At 40.9% G+C, this 20,328-nt stretch overlaps 3 protein-coding genes across 8 annotated transcripts in view; 1 reads left to right on the top strand and 2 right to left on the bottom strand.

Annotated features, from left to right (window-relative positions):
• The window catches only part of LOC102075878 (ubiquitin carboxyl-terminal hydrolase 26), a 33,555-nt gene extending 14,387 nt beyond the window's left edge, over positions 1-19,168 (bottom strand). The window contains exons 1-3 of one of the 4 annotated variants that reach the window (XM_019359770.2): positions 18,702-19,168; positions 17,821-17,886; positions 17,618-17,720 (exon numbers count right to left, since the gene is read on the bottom strand). In XM_019359770.2, the coding sequence (XP_019215315.1) occupies positions 17,618-17,720; positions 17,821-17,886; positions 18,702-18,868 (336 nt within the window). In that variant the 5' untranslated portion in view covers positions 18,869-19,168. Of the gene's footprint in view, positions 1-6,330; positions 6,459-17,617; positions 17,721-17,820; positions 17,887-18,701 lie in introns of those variants that run through there. The other 3 variants (XM_019359767.2, XM_019359769.2, XM_019359772.2) reach the window with 3 other exon arrangements.
• Positions 6,203-8,837, top strand: neu3e (sialidase-3-like). Its single transcript, NM_001293137.1, has 2 exons — positions 6,203-6,430; positions 7,911-8,837. The coding sequence occupies exons 1-2, from the start codon at positions 6,203-6,205 to the stop codon at positions 8,835-8,837; spliced, it is 1,155 nt and encodes a 384-aa protein (NP_001280066.1).
• Positions 11,823-17,051, bottom strand: LOC109202416 (ubiquitin carboxyl-terminal hydrolase 26-like). Of its 3 annotated transcripts, none has more exons than XM_019359780.2 (16): positions 15,895-17,051; positions 15,642-15,697; positions 15,234-15,333; positions 15,041-15,124; positions 14,869-14,924; positions 14,577-14,711; positions 14,397-14,456; positions 14,165-14,296; positions 13,949-14,072; positions 13,709-13,860; positions 13,504-13,603; positions 13,287-13,363; positions 13,003-13,111; positions 12,846-12,903; positions 12,512-12,669; positions 11,823-12,425 (listed from the first exon to the last, which is right to left on the bottom strand). In XM_019359780.2, exons 1-16 carry the CDS (start codon positions 15,919-15,921, stop codon positions 12,420-12,422), a joined length of 1,434 nt encoding a protein of 477 aa, XP_019215325.1. In that variant the 5' UTR covers positions 15,922-17,051; the 3' UTR covers positions 11,823-12,419. The 3 variants fall into 3 exon arrangements, with proteins under 3 accessions (XP_019215325.1, XP_019215323.1, XP_019215324.1); XM_019359778.2 differs by having other exon boundaries at positions 14,577-14,714; positions 15,895-16,047; XM_019359779.2 differs by having other exon boundaries at positions 11,825-12,425; positions 14,397-14,453; positions 14,577-14,714; positions 15,895-16,043.
• Positions 19,169-20,328: the final 1,160 nt, after the last annotated feature.

Here is a 20,328-nt window from a genome sequence, read left to right as displayed (position 1 = left end):
TTCTATGACTCTGTGGTGGCCTCAGCCATCTTTTATGGTGTGGTCTGCTGGGGCGGCAGCATCTCTGCCGGGGACAGGAAGAGACTGAACAGGCTGATCCACAGGGCCAGCTCTGTTCTAGGATGCCCTCTGGACCCAGTGGAGGTGGTGAGTGACAGGAGAATGGTGGCTAAGCTGTCATCCCTGTTGGACAACATCTCCCACCCCATGCATGAGACTGTGACAGCACTGAGCAGCTCCTTCAGTGGGAGACTGCGGCACCCACGGTGTGGGACGGAGAGATTTCGCAGGTCTTTCCTCCCCACTGCTGTCAGACTCCACAATAAAGACTTTAACTGATCAAACACACACATCCACAAATGTGCAATAATCTTTTCTGGCATCGTTGTATTTTTACTCAGTTGTATATAGCATTTGTATTCTATTTTTATCTCATTGTATATTTTATTCTATTTTATTCTGCTGTATATAGTATTTTATTTTATTCTATTCTGTACAGTTGTGTACTGTATTTATTCTTATTTTATTTTATTCTAATTTTTGCTTCATAACTTTTGCACTGTCCACTTCCTGCTGTGACAAAACAAATTTCCCACGTGTGGGACTAATAAAGGTTATCTTATCTTATCTTATCTTGTTTTAATACGATCAACATAAAAATAAAGCTAGAGCCTGTGGACAGTATGTTCAAAATAGTACAGGCACAACATAGCTATTAATCATAAAACACCTCAAGTTATTTGAAAATTCTGAGGACAAAGAACACACAAACACACAGTGCCTCAGTGATTCACAGAACTGTTTCACAGATCACAGAACTATATTACGGTGTCACTTCGCAGGCAGCAAGGTAGATAAAAATAATGAAATCCTGTTCCCCAAACAAGTACAAGAACCACAGAATAGGTTAAATATATAAATCAAATATAATCAATTAGAAACAGTCTCACATCAACATAAAAACATATAAACATAAAGCTGGAGCCTGAGGACAGTGTGTCCAAAAGCACAACATAGCTATTAATTACAAAACACCTCAAGTTATTTGAAAATTCTGAGGACAAAGAATACACAAGCACACAGTGCCTCAGTGATTCACAGAAGTATATCACAGATCACAGAACTACATCAGGGTGTCTCATGCAGCACTTTCAGTGGGGTTGCATAGTTTGACTCCTGATACCTGGCATCTTTTAGCTTTCACCAGTTCATCAATATCAGGCTTCACATCCTGAGCAGCAGCTAACTTCAGGATGTGATTCAAGTGCCTGTGCATGAGCCTTGAGCGCAGTTTTGTTTTATTTATGCTCATTACAGAGAAAACTTGCTCACAAAGATACGTGGTTCCGAACATGCACAACAGTTTTGCAGCAAGGGCTGTCAAGTTGGGGTAACCCGGCAAGAGATTCTGATAGAATGTGTTCAAGCCAGCTGCGGCAAATTTGCCCTTCAAATCCGAGTCACACTGCAAGTCTATTATTTCAAGTTGGATCCTGACGGGCAGATCAAAGGGATTCACGGTGAACGGCGAGCAAAAAACTTTGAAGTCTTTCTCCAGTTCACCAAAAATCTGAAATCGTTGCTCAAACTCTAGTAACAGTCCCGTTATTTTATCTTTAAACCGCTTCATATCTGCCACACTTTGGATCGTGCACACATTTTTCAGACAGGGGAAGTGAGCTGCATCACCGCCAGCGAGCTGCGTCTCCCACAATAACAGCTTCAACTTGAAAGAACGTATGCTGTCATAATACTGTGTGACAACTTTGTTGCGTCCTTGCAGCTGTTTGTTCAAGTTATTCAGGTGCTCTGTAACATCCACCATAAATGCAAGGTCTTGCATCCATTCTGCGGAATGAAATTCTAACACTGGTTCGCCCTTTTCTTCCATAAACTGTTCAATTTCTTCTCGTAAATCAAAGAAACACCTCAGCACAGCACCTCGGCTCAACCATCTTACCTCAGTGTGGTATGGCAGGCCATAGATGTGGTCTTTCTCTCTGAGAAGACTGTCAAACTGACGGTGATTGAGGCTTCTGGATCGGATGAAATTAACAGTTTGGATGACCACCTTCATGACGTTATCCATTTTCAGTGACTTGCAACACAAAGCCTCCTGGTGCAAAATACAGTGAAAAGTCCAAAAATCACATCCTCCATTTGCAGATTGCACTCTCTGAACTTTTTTACAACGCCTGCTTTCTTCCCGATCATTGAGGGCGCACCATCTGTAGCCAGGCTGACAGCGCGGGACCAGTCCACTCCGACCCTGTTCAGCGCGCCGACGAGTGCGGTGAAAATATCAGCTGCGGTCGTTGTATCTGTCATCGGTACCAACTCCACGAACTCCTCGGTGACGGTCAATGTGTCATCAACTTCGCGGATGAAAATTGCCAGTTGTGCAACATCTGTAATGTCCGTGCCTTCATCAATTGCAACTGAAAACACAATAAATGACTTTACTTTTTGCTTCAACTGGCTGTCCAAATCCGCTGAAAGATCAGAAATCCTGTCGGCAACTGTGTTTCTTGTCAGGCTGATATTTGCAAAGGCCTGGCACTTTTCAGGGCACACAATCTCCGATGCCTTCATCATACATGTTTTTACAAATTCACCCTCACTAAATGGTTTTGAAGCTAGTGCAATTTCGTTAGTAATGAGGTAGCTAGCTTTCACTGCAGTGTCACTGATGTCTCAGCTGTGAGTAAACACAGACCCGCCAACAGTTCATTCACCTTCTCTCTTCTCCGCTGTCCTTGAAAGTTGTCATATTTGTCGGCATGAAGACTCACATAGTGGCGACGGAGGTTATATTCTTTCAGCACTGCAACATGCTGGGAATACACCAAACATACAGCTTTCCCATTCACTTCCATGAATAAATAGGAGGATGACCATTTTTCTTGGAACACTCTGCACTCTGCATCCACTTTTTTCTTTTTTGACAGAAACATATTGGGGCAATGAGGGTGCCAAAGCACATCAGGTTTAAATTTCGCGGGCAAAACAAAGTAGCTCACAATTGCTATTGCACCATCCAATGGACACAATTAGAACAGCAGTTTCTTTATTGAAAAATTGCTGCTCATTTTTATACTTTAAAAAATCATCTCACGGGCCGGGTTAAACCAGTTTGCGGGCCTGATCCGGCCCACGGGCCGTACGTTTGACACCCCTGGTCTAACCCTTTCACTCCTTTGATTTTTTTCCTTGTATCTTTTCTTTGACTTTTCATCAAGTCTGTCTTTGTACGGACCGGCATTGTTCTCCTTCGTTTTTGTACATACCTTTTTTGGGGGGCAAAGAAAAAGCAAGAAGGTATTGGAACCGGAGAATGAACGTTTTGCGGTGCTGCAAATGCTTGCGTTTGATGCATTGCTTTGATTGTTTTGCCACCAGTGCCCGGCATGCAATGCACGAAAGTCACGTGGTCTGTCAATCTCTATTGGGACAGTCTTCGGCGCGTCGCTGTGATGTAATCGGCCTTACAGTTTTTTTTCTATTGGTTTGGCGCAGTTTTCACAAGCAATTGGTACATTTCCAAAACTCTTAGTACTTATATCACAACAGATAATCAAAAGTGCACCTTTTTCAAACATTTCAGCATATTTTCAATTGTGTTAGTACAATACACATAATGACAAAATATCCTTGACACTACACAAAATAAGTGTTTCATCTAAATAAATGTTTCGTTCACAGTTACTGCCTTTCATAATGTTATCACTATAAAATTTTGGATTTGCATGTCTTATTAGTCAGTTTAATACATTTGTCTGTCACTTCATTCAACTGATCTTAATGTTTAATCAATGAATCATTCACTATGTCCATGGATTTCAAACTTGACTGATTGTTGTCTGGTCATTTGTAAGTTACACATTGCTGCAAGAGCTTTCAATCTAGAAATACTAATTGCTAATTGTTTCCCCCTGATGATCACAATTAGTTACCATATAAGTAGAACTGTGTTTGAGACTTTGCACTGTTCAAATATGGAGCAGGATAGACTCGTAGGGAGAGGAAACCTTCATCGGAGAGGTGGTGGTGCTCCTCGACAGACAGGTGGGCACAGACAAAGAGAAAGAGGTGGTGGTGCTCCTCGACAGAGAGGTGGGCACAGACAAAGAGAAAGAGGTGGTGGTGCTCCTCGACAGAGAGGTGGTCTTCAGAGAAATGTAGGCAGAAGACAACGCACCATCATCTCTAATGAAGTCCGGGCCATCATTGTTGACCATGTGGTTAACAGAGGCTTTACCATGCCTGAGGCTGCCAGGTTGGTACAGCCTAATTTACAAAGGTCAACTGTCAGCTCTATCATCAGAACTTTTCGCCAAGAAAACCGTCTGTGTGTGCTATGTCTGCTATAGCAACTTCACTTCTAAAATATAGTACTCTATTGTATAGATGAACAACATGTAATTGTCAGTTTACAGTAATGTAATTTGTAATACTTCAATATTGACAGTATATGATTGTCCTCAGAATTAACAGGAGACAACCTGGTGGTGGTCGCCCACGTGTTTTGACTGACCAGCAGGAGTTGGCTGTGGTGGAAATGGTCAGGGCAAGGAATGACATACGGCTGTCTGAAATCAAACAGGCTGTTGAGAACAGCAATGACACCTTTGCCAATGTGCCATCAATTAGCCTTCCAACGATTGCCCGGCTTTTGAAGAAGCACCAGGTTTCCATGAAACAAATTTACTTGGTTCCTTTTGAGAGGAACAATGTCCGGGTGAAACAACTGCGTTCAGAATATATTCAGGTACAACACTAAACTGCCATGCAATTACTGTAACAGTACTGACAACTATTAGTTGTAAAAAAAAAAAACTAACTAAATTATCATTTTAGAGGGTGATGGAGCTGGACGCTGCTGTGAATCATCACAAGTATATTTTTGTTGATGAGGCCGGTTTCAATCTGGCAAAAACTAGACACAGAGGACGTAACCTTATTGGACAAAGGGCTACCATCCAAGTCCCTGGACAACGTGGGGGAAACCTCTCAATGTGTGCAGCTATATCTGAAGATGGTGTGGTAGGCTGTAGACCAGTTCTAGGGTCATACAACACTGAACACCTGATAGTTTTTTTTAAATGAACTGGAGCAGGCCTGTCAGGGAGAAGACATCGTCTATGTTGTTGTGTGGGACAATGTCAGCTTCCACCATGCACAGCTGGTTCAGGAATGGTTTCAAACACATCCTCGCTTCATGACTCTCTATCTTCCACCATATTCCCCTTTCCTCAACCCAATTGAGGAATTCTTCTCTACATGGAGGTGGAAGGTGTATGATCGCCATCCCCATGAGCACGTCTCCCTTCTTCAAGCCATGTGTGAAGCTTGTGGTGATATAACTGCTGAGCAATGTCAAGCCTGGATTCGTCATGCCAGGAGATTTTTCCCACGGTGCCTGAACAACGAAGACATCCACTGTGATGTTGATGAAAATTTATGGCCCAATGTTAATGACCGGCTTGATTAATTGTGTAAAAGTGATAAGAATAAAATAAAAATATATTTTGCTTATGTAAATGACTTGGTTTTTTTTTCTTCCCTTTTTCGTGTGTGTGTCTGTGTGTGTATGTATGTGTGTGTATGTGTATGTATATATATATATATATATATATATATATATGTGTGTGTGTGTGTGTGTGTGTGTTTATATATATATATATAATAAATAATTGTTTTTTATGTCTGAACATAAGTGTAATATTTGCTGTGTAAAGTTTTACAGTTCAGTTACACTCATTCATCACCAAGGACAATTTGAAATGCTTATCTTGTATTATTTGCTCCTGAATGAAATGATTGGTAAAAGTACTACGTTGAGAAAAGATCTTACTGTTTTGTTTGAGTGATTAAAGCAAATGTTCTCAAAATATATCACAATGATCATGTGTTCTGAAACAATGATTAAGTGGAATGAAAATATGTGCAAATACAATGAAATCATGACATCAGATTTGGAAGAATGACTAGTGGTGTTACAAATGTGATCAAATGTGAGTTTTGTACTGAGAGATTTGAAAATGCACACTTTGGTTATGGAAATAGTACCAGACCTATTAAAAAAAACTGCGGCCTTCATTTCCCTGAATTTTAAGGACGTGGCCCAACATATCCCACAATTCATAGCGCGGCAGTCGGTGTGGATAATTTTGCCGCAGAGACCCTGAATTGGGATACAGCCATGGACTGTGGATATTCAACAAAAGCTCAGCTACAGAAACAACCTGTCTTTGAATCTAAAGAAGCTGCTCGATGTGTTTACAGGATCCCTGCTCTTCTGTATGAGAGAGAAAGTAAAACTTTACTTGCCTTTGCAGAGCAGAGGAAGACTCCAGATGATGCCAGTGGAGAAAAGCTGGTTATGAAAACAGGACAGATCAAGGAGGGATCCTCTGAGAAGACGGTTGAGGTAATAGTGGTAATCAGCTAGGGCTGTGCGATATGACCAAAATCTATAAGACATGTATCATCCCGATAACGATATAAATCACAAAAATGTAACATTTTCTGTAAATTCTGTGAATCTCGGGCAGCTCGACTTGCGTGAAGTATTTCCAGCTGCGTGTCGTGTACCTGGGGTCGAGCGTTTTAACCGATGCATGAAATTATACTTTTTTAGACATAAGTTGTAACGGCCGCCGTTTTCTTTGTGAGTATTTAAGATAAGAGAAGGGGAGAACTTTAAGAAATTAATATAGCCACTACAGTGACCATCGAAACGATGAAAAAAATATTGCCGTAAACAGTTTGTTTCGTGGTGTCGCAAAATAAACGATAGCGTAAAATGAAACGATAGATGTTTTCAGTGTTGCCAACTTAGCGGCTTTGTTGCTATATTTAGCGAGTTTTCAGACCCCCCTTAGCGACAAATCTGGCGACTTTTTCTGGTGTTATTGGAGACTTATTTATGACGACTTTTTGACGTGAAAGCGCGTAGCCCATAGATAGTCCTCCCCCCAGCTGCTATCAGGGCAGGAGATGGTCACACCTATGCGTCCAAACTGCAAATGAATCGCGCATGAGCGAAGCCGCTGCTCCCGCACTGACTGTAACGCAGTCAGTTCTTCTTTTACTCTTATGCTGTTTTGTGGATCACAAGGTTTAAAACTACTTGTAAACACACACACACAAAGTAACTCCAGCAGAGTGCCTATTTCTATGGGCTCAAAATGTGGTCATAAATATTTTGTACTTGTAAATCAGTTTTGTACTTGTAAATCAGGATTTGTATGTGTAAAAAGAATTTGTGTGTGCGTAAAAAAAGATTTGTGTGTCTGACACAGGATGTGCTGCTAATGCTAACTAAAAGCAAAGGATCCAGAATTTGTTGCGCTGGCTGCTGAGCTCTGTGGGTTTTTGCAGCAGCTCTACCTGTACTAGATGCACCTGCTCCTTGTCCACACACAAAATCCTGATTTACAAGTACAAAATATTTATGACCACATTTTGAGCCCATATATTTCGGGTCACTTTTGCCGGTCCGGTTAAAGGAGCAGGGTTGGAATTGTGATATTAAAAAAAACAAAACAATAATTGCTAAAAGAAATTTAATTTGTAGTTCTAAATAAACTCTAAATGCATTTAGTTTTTTTATTCACTTTATGTCTCTTCCACAATGTTATTTCTCTCTCCAACGTAGGTTACAATTAAATTAGCATGACCAATTCTGCAAATTAGGCGATGGCGTCATTTAGCGACTTTTAGGACAGCCAATAGCGATTTTCAATACTGAGGAGTTGGCAACACTGGATGTTTTTATATCGTCATCCGATATATATAGTTATATCAACAGCCCTATAATCAGCCATTTCAGTTCTAAATTACTTGTTAATTACAGTCCTGTTTTGAACTGTTTTGTTTCATTTACTTCTGAACAACCTCTCTTTTAGTGGTCAGAGCTCAAAGAGGTGGAAAAGGCACTTATTAAAGGACACCGTCCAATGAACCCCTGCCCGGTGTATGACAAGATCAACAGGAAACTTTTCCTGTTTTTCATCTGTGTTGAAGACGGTATCACTGAGAGGTACCAGATAAACAGCAATGACAACAGGACCCGTCTCTGCTACATCACAAGTGATGATCTTGGAGAAACCTGGAACAATGTGATCGATTTGATGGACGAACTGAGTGAAATAAAAAACTGGGCCACATTTGCTGTTGGGCCAGGCCATGGGATTCAAACAGAGAGTGGTAAACTGATTATCCCAGTTTATGCTTATTGCAGAAGTACTGGCCACTTGCGCTGTTGTAAATCATATGCACTCTCACTGTATTATGATCCTGATAAAAGTTGGAAATTTGGTCAAACGTTGCAATCAGAATCAGGCGAATGTCAAATGGCAGAGGTTTTTGAAGACAACGGCTCCAGTTTCATTTATTGCAATGCTCGCAGCTTCCACTCCTCTCGACTGGAAGCTGTCAGTGAGAATACAGGTTTTACCTTCACCAAATCCAGTTGCACTAAGCTTACAGAAACAAAGCGCTATTCAGGCTGTCACGGAAGTGTGGTCTCCTTTCCAGCTCAAGAACAAAGTGGAACTGCACAAAGTGATCCAAACCGAAACAAGTGGCTGCTGTTCACACACCCAACCAGTAAGTCAGACAGGATTGATCTCGGTGTGTATGTGAACAAATACCCACGTGATCCAAAGGCATGGAGCCACCCCTGCATCATTAATGATGGATGCAGTGGTTACTCAGACCTGGCTTACATTGACGATGGCTGGTTTGCATGTCTGTTTGAGTGTGGGCAGCACAAAATACATGAGCAGATAGCCTCTGTTGTATTTAGCTATGAGGACATCACCAAGAAATAAACTGAAGAATAGAAAATAAATAAAAGGAATGATCTGTATTCATGTGTGTAGACGAATAGATTCATATGTATATGTGCACGACTTCAAGTAGTAAGTGTTGCTTTGTATGTAAAAATCTTTAATTGCTTGTTGCATGAAAAATGAATAAGAAAATTGAGAAGCTTGTAGGATTACCACTTTTAAAAAATACCTTAATAAATTGAAGGAAACAGAAAGCAATTTCTCCTGTTAAACATGGATGCTGTTGTGGAAGTTTTCCATTAAATAAAGCCTGCAGACGAGCGGTGAGCGGTAGCTAACATTCTTTAATCAAAACACACAAAGAACAGACAACCAAGCTTGGTGGAGAGCCTAGATGACCGCGGGGCAGATGGTCAGCAGAGTCTCCCTGAGCCTAACATGGCTCTCGGTTAAATACCTTCTCCCGGAACAAAAGGCAGCACACAGCTGTTTCACACCTTAAGGTTCACACTCCCTTGCTACCTCCCAGAGTCCTCAAAGAGACAAAACATTCTTCCTGTGGAGTTGTCTGCTTCCCCCAACTTCCTTACTAGACCCCCACCATTTGTCTTACTGTATGAGTGTGAGACATGTTAAAATCCAGTGGCACCAAGGCATCATACAATAACCTAATGTGATTAATACATAAGTAAAAGAAATTCCTATACAATGCTCAATTTGAAAAAACGTTTTAATCCAATCTTTCACTGCTTCAAGAAAACATACCTAATGCTGCAAATATCATATTGTTGGTTGTGAATGTATTTGATTTTATTGCAGAAAATAATAAAAACTAGTTAAGATATCCTGTTTACTCTTTAATTGTAAAATGATCTTTTCTTTTGCTCATTTACTAATCTGTGAAAAAGTCACAGATCACGGAGTACAGACCTGCAGGTTATGAAAGAGGGATTATGAAGGAGCGTCCACCGGGAGAATCAGATATTCTCTTACTTAGGAATGTAGCTCTCAGTCTTGCCTTTAAAAATCAAGCTGTTACATAACATGATCATAAATGCAAATTTTAAATGCAAAAGTCTTAAATTGCTTGACATATGAGAAATGAACACCGGAGAAGAAGAGAACCGGCTCATGAAAGATACTGCCGTATCTGTAAAACAAAGTAGAGCCAGTACATGGTATGATCATATATGACTGAGTAATAGTAGCATTGTTTAATAATGTAACTGCTAATAGAAGTAGCAGGGTAAATTCTCAAATTTACAGTGATATACCCTCTGCTTAGATTCAGTTAATGCTGGAAAACTGATTGGAAGGTGCTTCAGAGAGCTACTGTGCAGTTATATAGTTTTTCCCATTATCTCTGAACCTCTGAAAATGGAGGACTGCATATAAAAGGGTCAGAAGATTACTGCTACGAGAGAGAAACTCTTACAATTTTCACAGAGCAAAGGAGTTATCCAGATCATATTAGTACAAAACGGTTATAAATAAGGATTGTTGAGGGAGGGAGCCTCCACTGGGAAAATCAGCTATTTTGTTACTCAAGTACTTGTGAATGTAGTATACAATCTTAGTTTTAAACACTAAAGCTGTTTCATAACACGTGAGAAATTAAAAAAAATGTAATTAAACATACATCTTAATCAACTGACTTTTATTGTTGACTTATGACAAATGATAAATTTATGAGTGTGATCCATTGTGATCATTAAGTTGAATTAGTTACCCTTAAATGTATCTAAGCCTAGTATTTCAAGTCAATACTCAGTAGTACATAATTTTAGCTATAATACAACAACCAAACAAATCTAATCAATCCAGTCAGACTCTGGAGTTCTGCAGACGTCTACATGTTGCCTTGACTGCTAAGTGAGCCTTGTGCACAGTGTGCAAGTGTTCGTGTGTTTATCGTCTTTGTTTGACCTTTCACACTTGTTCAGTTTAATATATCATTTCTTCAGAAAACAGCCGAGGCTGTTGTGAAATAAAGAGCCCCAACTTCAACATTACCATAAAACCCTCAGCAGATAAACCCAGCAGGACATTTTATTCACAGGGACACCAACAAGACCTGATGAACCTTTAAGAAATGCTCAGCCGCACAAAGAAACTTGCTCTGTGTGCGGTGCGCACAGATGCATCTGTGTGCACCGCCATCTTGCATTTTTTGCATGTTTGGATGTGCGCCGATGGTGTGCGTCCAGTGGTGTCAGCTGGTGAACCAGCTAGTCATTCAAAAAGCGCCTTTATGCCCCTCACCATTAATGGAGGTCCCATTTGAGCGCATTGGCATGGACCTCATTTTATCGATGAGAAAAAGAAAGTCTTTAGTTCAGCTGTTGTTAACTGATCTTGACTTTGTTAATCAAACGTTGTAAACCTGCTTTCAGTGTGTCCTGTACATGAGTTCATTCAGTAAACCACAGCACGGTGTGTTTTTTGAGCTGATGAAGTTCAGCCAAAACAGGAAACATGCAGCAGGAGACAGTAACTTGTTAAAATGTTATAAAAGGTACAATTACAGATTTTCACCCTATAGGGTTGTCAGTGATCCAAGGATAAATGTCTAATTTGGTCAAAATTTTATATACCATTTCTGGAGAGAGTGCAGTGGAAATGTTGTCACTTCTGGACTTTGCTACTTGCAGCTAAACATTTGCAGCTAAATAATTTATTTAAAAGCAGAAGCTGCAACTGATCGAGGGAATATTTGTCTCAAAATTTCAACTGAAGTCGAAGGGTGCCAGTGCTCCAGTTTACCATCTTTACCTGAGTAAATCGGTTTGTTGAACAATCTAAACGGTTGATTCAGAAACTTCTGTGACATCAACTTAACTAAGACTCATAACAAATTTCACAAAACACAGCTGAATACTTTTATTATTTTTTTATTAGTTATTTTGATTTGAATAAAACAAAATAAAAAAAAGAAATAAAAAAAATGTTTATTTTATTTTATTTTATTTTATTTTATTTAGTGCTGTCAGTGTTAATCTCATTTTAACGAGATTAACACTGACAGCATTGATTTTATTATTAATTTATTTGTTTAATTTTTTGTTGTTCCCAGAGAGCAAGCCAAACACTGGTCCAGAAAAGGACTGTCTCTAGTAGTGGTGCACTACTAGTAGAGTTTCTTTTAACCTCCTAGGACCTGGTGTCCACATATGTGGACATCACATTTTGGGTCGTCGAGACCAAAATACAACATTTTGCTCTACAAAGACCTGATATCCACTTAGGAGGACATTACACTGCCACTGTTCAATCGAAATTTAAAATGAATGTCCTCATATGTGGATCTCATGTTTTGAGAAGCATTCATCAGGTCCCAATCAACCCAAATGGCACAGAGAAATTAAAAATGCATGCCATGATAGAGTTCAGGTCTTAGGAGGTTAAAAATGTCTCTGCTGATGAGACCAGTGAATGTGGGGCGACGGTGGCAAGAAAAAACTCCCTCCTGGAGGAAGAAATCTTGGGAGGAACCAGGCTCTCTGGGAGGACCCTTCCTCCTAAGGCCAATACTTACCTGCAGTCTGCGATGGTGGGCTGGGACGACTGTTGTTCCTTCTCAGCATGATGATGACCTTATCATGCTTCCTTCCATATCCTGCTTCAGAACTGACAATGAAGACAAAACTGGTTAACAAGGTAATAGCACATTTAAAAATTCACTCACTTCAGGATGAGATGCTGTGTCTTCTTACGTTTCTCTTGTAAAACAGGATGTAGGCCGAGTTCTGCTGTTCTTCACAAGCTGCAGATCCAGTTGTGTGGAGCACCTGTGCGTCATTATAGGTGAGCCAATTATCCGATGTAGAGTATGGACTCTCCTCGGGATGGACAGAATTACAGATGTAGTGTCCTGAAATCACATTAAGACAAATGAATCAAACTTCTGGAAGTCGACTGATTCAAGCAAACAGTGATTTTGACTTAGTGCTTCTCAGAACATCAAAAGCTTTTGTGTGTGAGTCCTTCACTGAAAAGTAGCAAATTCTGTTAAATCATTTTCTGCTTGTAACAAGTCAGTTGTTTTACCTGATTCTGTGCCTCCATAATGACTGATGATGCTGACAAGACTGTAACAGCCACCACCCTGAGAAGGAACAAATCAAAAGAGTGTTAGTTTCATAAAGTCTCACATCAGTGCGATAATTAAGCTGATTCTCTGAGATGTTCTGCAGTCTGTTTTTACCTGATTGGATGGCACCACCAAGTCCCTCTGCAGCCTGACGGGGTCATCCACCTTCTGAATCTCATAGGTTTGTGTAAAGCCAAACCTCTTCAGGTGCAAGATGAGAACTCTGGCAAAAAGAAAGAAAAACAAACAAGGTACAAAATAAGAAGAATGAGTGTCAAACACAAACAGGAGATGGGAGAAAATGACTGCTCAAGTATTGTCTCGAAAAACTCTGATGTTTGATGCGCCACAGTTTGGAAACCTGGTCAGTCGATCAATTCTGATGTGACCTTACTCACCTTGGCAGTGTATCAAAAGATGACTTCAGTTCTGAGGTCGTCCCTCCACAATCACAGCGAAATTCTATTTCTTGTTCCTGAACAACAGCACAGAGAAAACAGGCTTTATGGTAGAAAGAAATCACAACATATGCACACACACATACACACAAACACTAACAAAAAAGGTGTGTTAAGATCGGTGATACTACAACTCTACTGGAATTTGTGATCTTACCTTCAAGTATGTCTCTAACATGTCCTCAACAGACCCCTCTGGAACCAGGTCAAGAGACAAGCTGGTGAATTCCTCTTGCTGTGATGATTGGTGACCGCAGCTACACATTTAAGGAGTAACATAGTTAAAGTAAAGATCAGGTAGGTGGAAACGAGGTATATGAAGATATTGCAATCAGCCCTGTGTTTCTGAAAGACAGGCTTACCCCTTGCATGTCCTCATGTTTTCCATTTTGAAAACGTGATGGTCTTCTACTGGGCAGGTATAACTTTGGCCCAGGAGAGCTGCGTTCCTCTTCAGGTGAGGGGAGAGCCTTTTGACCTCATTGAGGAACAATGTTAGGAATTCATGAGCATCCTGAAAGAAAAGCACAGAGGAGATTTAAAGCAGAACATCAAAATCAGAAAGTAAAGCAAAAAATGAAATGTCCAAATAGCTGATGCACTTTCTGTGCACTGCCTGTGTATTCAGGAGCTTGATTGCTGAATGCCTTCTTAAAAGATCTCAGGTGGTGATCTTTAAGGCCATAATCTGTTGAGTCATGACAGTCCCTGATGTCAGTGAGCCTTCTGTAGAAAGGAAAGGGTAAACAGACATTTCTGCTGTTAGATCTCTTTGTTCTTCAGGTTTTTGAAGAAAGTAGAAGGTTGACGTAGCGCACCTTAAGAGCTGAGCTTCTGGGACTGCGCTCCACAAAACCTCCTGACGGCTGATGTCTCTAATGAAGTCCTCAATGTTGAGGAGGCTCTGCAGGCAGGAGTTCATGTAGCAGGTGTTTCCGATGTTTGGAAACCTGACACACACGCACAAAGTTTACAGTATCAGTGTAAAATAATTCATTTTCTCCACTTTGACAAAGTGAGCTTTGGTCTTTGTGCACCACGTGTACTCACCCGAAGCAGTCTGTAGTCTCAGTTTGATTTTCTATTGTTTTTCCACCGCAGACTCCACTGCTCCAAAAAGGTAAAAACACAAGCAAACAATTAGGAAAGATGTCAAGACGCTGAGCAGTGTATGTGCATGTATGCATGAGCTTTGAAGGTTAAACATTTTGGAGGATGTTTTTCTCTTACCTGTTAAACACATGCTCCCATCCACTCTCTTGGTCCAGAAGCTCCATAATCAAAGTGTCCCAACTCAGGTCTGCTGGGATCTTTTCAGTGGTGTTTTTTACCTGATGGGAGCTTTCACCACATTCCTTACCTGTGCTGCTGGATGTAGAAAGAAGGAAAGAGTCAGGGATGCATCGCAACACAACAAGACACCAAACAAACATTCTCTCTCTGGAGAACAGCATTCGACTATCTAATGCTTATTTATATAAAGAATTTTGCTTTAAAGTGAGAAGATTAAAGTTTCCCTCACCTGTCACTGATTTTATCAGGTTCCCCTGTCGTTTCAGGAGCAGCCTGCCTTTTTCTCTGTAGAAAGAAACCAAAGTACAGGACATAGCTGTGTGCTTCATTGCTCTTAATTGCTCTCATTTAACTGTGATGAGTAAATGCTTGATGACAGTGACTCTTTCCATAAAACATACCTTCCAGAATTTAAAAAGAGACCAGCGAGACTTTTTTTGTGTCTTTACAGTGGTGGTCTCTGCCTCTGAATCGCTGTCAGTTTGCTGCAGACGACGAACAAACATAATGTCATTAAAAAAGTAAAGTCACTTAAAACTAACAAGTACATTTTAAAGAGAATGTGCATTTCATATGTTTTGTGTAAAAGCAAACCGAGGAACAGCAGAAGAAGTGTCTCCATTTTCTCTTCTTCTTCTTCTTTTTACCATTTTCAGGGTTAGTTGGTGTGGCAGCAACAGAAGCATCCGGGATGCTGATGAGGACAAAAGTGTAAATGTTATTTTTCAAAGTGGAAATTTTTAACAAGGAGTACATGCTGGAGACTGCAAATAAAAATGAATAAATGTAATGGAACAAAATCATGTATTTTTTACATTTACACATTTTCAAACACTAATCTCTGAATCAATATAAATAATAGACAAGACTAGAAGTAGTAAAAAAAATATGTAAATGCACAAGGCAGAAGAAAAATACCAACAAAAGGGAAATAAAACAGCACCAACTAAACCACTGCTATAAATATCTCCAGCAGCATTAAAGAGTCGCGCATTTCTTTACCTCTGTTGAGACGTAGAAGGAATTTCCTTCTCTGCCACGTTTTGTTTGTTTGATTTCTGTTTAGAAACAAGAAAACCAACATCAGTAATGGCATAAAACAAAGTTTATGGTATGAAAATTCAAAATCCTTCATTTGGTTCAAAATTCAGTTTTTACAGAAATCATCCATGAAGCTTCATTAAAAGTTTCAAAAATGCTTATTTACCATAAGAAAATATTTAGAGAAATGTGCTGCAAGTCTCTTCAAACTTACCTTTCTGTGAAAAAGAAGTTTAAACATCTTTGGACTTAATGTGATCGCAGTGAAAATCTTCTCAGCTTTGCAAAAGTTCAACTGAAAACAAGCTGTCAAAGGTTGTGTATTTCTAAACTTTCAGCATAGAATGTTCATACCCTGAACAGCAAGCATCATCATTATGATGTAGGGGGCTAATTTGCATATTTTGGAATGTATGCTCATTTGAACTGTATGGTACTCGTCTCTAAGCAACCCCTAAAAAATACAGGTCAAGTCAATTCAAGTGGCTTTTATTGACATTTTAACCACGTGCAGTGGTACTGTACAGAGTGAAATGAGACAGCGTTCCTCCGAGACCCTGGTGCTACATATGACATATAACGGACAAACCCAGGACTACATAAAGTGCAGTGTGCATAAATTGCAAAAATAAACAAGACAAAACAGTGCAACACTAGACAGCACAGGACGATACAGACACAAGACAATGGAAATGTGCAAAATGCTGAGTATTGTGCAAAAGTAACTTGGTGTCTGTGTGTGTGTGTGTGTGTATGAGTGTGAGATACTGCAGATAAGTGCTTGGTAGTGACGTGTGTGAAGGTGTGCGTGTGCCAGTTCAGTCACTGAGTGTTCAGGAGTCTGACGGCTTGTGGGAAAAAACTTTTCCATAGTCTGGTAGTGAGGGCCCGGATGCTCTGGGACCTCTTTCCAGAAGGCAGCAGGGTGAAGAGTGTTTGAAGGGTGTGTGGGGTCCTCCACCAAGCTGGTGGCTTCGTGGATGGAGCGGGTGCTATAAGGAGGGGAGAGGGGCTCCAATGATCTTCTCAGCTACTCTCACTATCCGTTGTACGGTACTGCAATCCAATACGCTGCAGTTACCATACCAGACAGTGATGCAGCTGTTTAGGATGCTCTCGTTAGTCCCACTGTAAAAGGTGGTGAGAATGGATGGTGGGAGATGGGCTTTCCTCAGCTTCTGCATGAAGTAGAGACGCTGCTGGGCCTTCTTGGTTATGGAGCTGGTGTTGAGGGAGCAGGAGAGGTTCTCCGCCAGGTGGACACCAAGGAATTTGGTGCTCTTGACAATCACCATGGAGGATCCATTGATGTTAAGTGGGCAGTGATCTCTCTGTGCTCTCCTGAAGTCAACAATTTCTTTTGTTTTGTCCACATTCAGAGACAGGTTGTTGACTCTACACCTCTACAGATGGCCCGCAGTGCAACCCTTCAGCCTCCTAGTAAATGCACCTATGGTACAAATTTAAACAACCTAGGAGACTTACTTCTTGTCACCGAGTTGTAGCATTCACAAGATTTTCAGAAAACTTGACCTTTGAACTTGAGGTCAAGGTCACTGATATTCAAACTGACCCCAGAACTTTAGTAGATGCACCAATGGTATCAATTCAAAATCCTACGCCCCTCGTTCTCGAGTTATTGTCTTGACCAAGCTGAGTATACAATTATGAAACAATCATTTTCAATTTTATTTCACTATCTGTAACTAAGACAAATAAACAGTATTCGGGACACAAGTTACTATTAAAGTGGTTAGTGAGACTCCACATCTGATAACAGTATGATATGATGAAACTGAAGGGTGTCTGGGCACCGAAAAAAAGAAAGAGATTGGATCAGGCTGCAGCTGGCGTGCCATTCTCTCACTACAGGATGAGACGCTGTGTCTTCTTACGTTTTGCTTGTAAAACAGGATGTAGGCAGTTGTGTGGATCACCTGTGTGTCATTATAGGTGAGCCAAGGATCTGTTGTAGAGTGTGGACTCTCCTCAGGATGGACAGAATTACAGATGCAGCAGCTGTTTCCGATGTTTGGAAACCTGACACACAAACACAAAGTTTACAGTATCAGTGTAAAATAATTCATTTTCTCCAGGTTGAGAAGGTGAGCTTTGGTCCTTGTGCACCACCTGTACTCACCTGAAGCAGTCTGTAGACTGAATTTTATTTTCCATTATTTTTCCACCGCCCAAATGTTTCACTACGCTATTGCAAAAAGGTAAAAAGACAAACACACAATTAGATGCTGAGCACTGAGCACTTTCACTACATTCCTTACTTGATGCAGAAAGAAGAAAAGAGTCAGGGATGCATAGCAAGCACAACAAGACGCCAGCAGTCCAGACCTTTCACCAACTGAAGACATTTGCAGCACCATAAAAAATGACAGAGAAGACCTGGGACTATGTGAAAGGGTGAAGTGCTGCAGTAAAGTTGCAATGGTCCTATCTTTTATACAGTCTATGCTTCACTCTATTAAGATGTGATTATTTCCAAAGGTCCATCTGAGTGTGCAGGTGCCTTTCCGTGATTGGTGGATCCATGGAACGGACCATACAGATTGGCTAATGACCTGGAGACAACATATAAGATGACACCACCATGGACCTCAACTGGCAGGCTTTGTGTTACCCGTTTCTTTATACAGGAGCATGTAGGGGTGGACTGCCTTTTTATTTGATTGCCCTTTTCTCATGTTTTTGTTAGTTAGGGAGATAAGACATTGTCATTTGGTTTGATTCTTTTCATAAGTAAGTTTGGTACATCCTTTAGATAGGGTCCCTTTTGTTTGTTGTTTTTGGTTCCACCCTGAAGGTATAGTCCGCTCCTTTCCTTTGTTAGAATTCAATCACTGTAAATAAATCACCATCAAAATTGTACTGGTTGTGTGATGTGCTGCTTGGGGTCAGACAGGGGTGGATCACCCTTATATTATGGTCTGGCCACCCCTAGACAGGCCATAACACTAACTAAAATGAAAATGAAAACTAGACTTATAACTGGCTGGCTGGTGTCCTTACCGGTGACCTTGGGTCTGAACTGTGGGCTCCTCCTTCCAGGTGTTCGTACTGCCTGAGTGGGACCAAGATGTGCCGTCTTGCCTCTGTTGGGTTTTCTGCTCAGCATGCAAGTATCCACTTCTTGGCGTTCGCTGTTGGTTGCAGCCACTTGAGGTTTCTGGGCTCATTTGGGTTCTCAACACTGGGTGACTTTGATGGGAGTGAAAGCTTCCTCACAACATAAATCAACACACTACCTGCTTTTGTTTCAGATTTTTTCTTTATCCTTGACAACATGTTAGGTTACTGGGTTTCACTGTAATGCATTTTGTGCTCCAAAAGCTGTTATTTTGTGCAGCTGTGCTCCAAGAGCTGTTAGCATGACTGTTTTAATCATTAGATTGTGCCACACCAGCACCTGAAAGAAAAGCTTTGAGTTTGATTTTGTATTTTTGTTTTGCAGGCACTCAGGAGAATAAGTCATGATGTTTCTTGTGTTTGTCATGTTAGTATCTCAGTGCTTGTCAATCACCAGTCAACAGTGTCGCCACTGTGAACAACATCCTGCGACTGCTCGAGCCAAAACCTTCGAGAAGTCCCTGCAGCCGCTTCAAAACTCGTCACTGAGCTCGATCTCTCTTTTAACACGCTGGAGACAATAATGAAAGATGACTTTCTTTCATATGTTGCTTTGAGGGCTTTGTTCATGAATAACAACAGAATCAAAACCATCCATGAAGAGGCATTTCACCCGCTGATTAATTTGGAGAAACTGGACTTCCACAAACCAGTTGGAGACTTTGTCTCCTGGATGGTTTCAGAACCTGATTTCTCTCCACTATTTCAATCTTTTGGGAAACAAATATACAACACTGGGTCTGGGAAACCTTTTCCTGCCACTGAGGAGCTCGAAGACCCTCCATTTTTGAGGACCTTTACTTCAGTCTGTCAGTGAAAGGGATTTTTTTTTTAACCTTGAAACTGCCCTGACCCTGGCCAAAGACCAGCTGGCCACCTGGCCAGGTCAGTCATGGATATTCACAAATACCCCGTAGTACCAGTGGAAATGAAATATCGGGGGAAAATGCAGAGAGTAACGGCTGCGGTTAGCTGACGGCCATCATACCCCTTAAATCTGAAAACTGATTGGTCGGGATTTAGTAGCTCAATAGGGCAGTATGTAGGCCAGCACACACGACCAATAGGGACACGTGGCGTTTGGGCCGCGTTCAGATTGCCCGTTCCAGCAATTTGCTACACAGAAGATAATGGCACTATGCAATTCACCCTTTGATCAAATGATGAGAGCTGATAGTCAAATAGTGCGCCCTGACATAGCACTGACATTTCCACATGTTGTAACCAATGACTGTAGAAAACAGTCACTGGTTGTAACGAGTAGGGACAGACCATGTTCAGTGTGTCGTGACACTTGCACAATGGAAGAACACACCCACTTGTTGGTGCCAGAAGAGCCACTGAGAAATGATTTTATTAGCTGGCTCATTACAACTCGAAGGCTGGTCACCTGGAATGAGATAAGACTCTGGAGCCAATAATTGCCCGATTTTACTGGCCGGGAATCTGTTTTAGACTTAGAGCTTTTTATTGTCATTGTGCAGTTTCTTGCACAGTGAAATTGGGTAAG

The sequence above is a fragment of the Oreochromis niloticus genome, linkage group LG6, assembly GCF_001858045.2.
Source record: "Oreochromis niloticus isolate F11D_XX linkage group LG6, O_niloticus_UMD_NMBU, whole genome shotgun sequence".
Lineage (NCBI taxonomy): Eukaryota > Metazoa > Chordata > Actinopteri > Cichliformes > Cichlidae > Oreochromis > Oreochromis niloticus.
This window is presented reverse-complemented; position numbering and strand designations above follow the sequence as displayed.

Bases quoted from the DNA above. Each gene is read 5' to 3' on its own strand.
- LOC109202416 (XM_019359778.2), bottom strand. From the start codon at position 15,921: ATGTTTAAACTTCTTTTTCACAGAAAG. The intron at 13,861-13,948 runs GTGCATCAGCTA...CTTTTCTTTCAG, and splicing joins ACACAGGCAGTGCACAGAAA to GATGCTCATGAATTCCTAAC. The intron at 13,604-13,708 runs GTAAGCCTGTCT...TTAAATGTGTAG, and splicing joins AACATGAGGACATGCAAGGG to CTGCGGTCACCAATCATCAC.
- neu3e (NM_001293137.1), top strand. From the start codon at position 6,203: ATGGACTGTGGATATTCAACAAAAGCTCAGCTACAGAAACAACCTGTC. The intron at 6,431-7,910 runs GTAATAGTGGTA...CCTCTCTTTTAG, and splicing joins CCTCTGAGAAGACGGTTGAG to TGGTCAGAGCTCAAAGAGGT.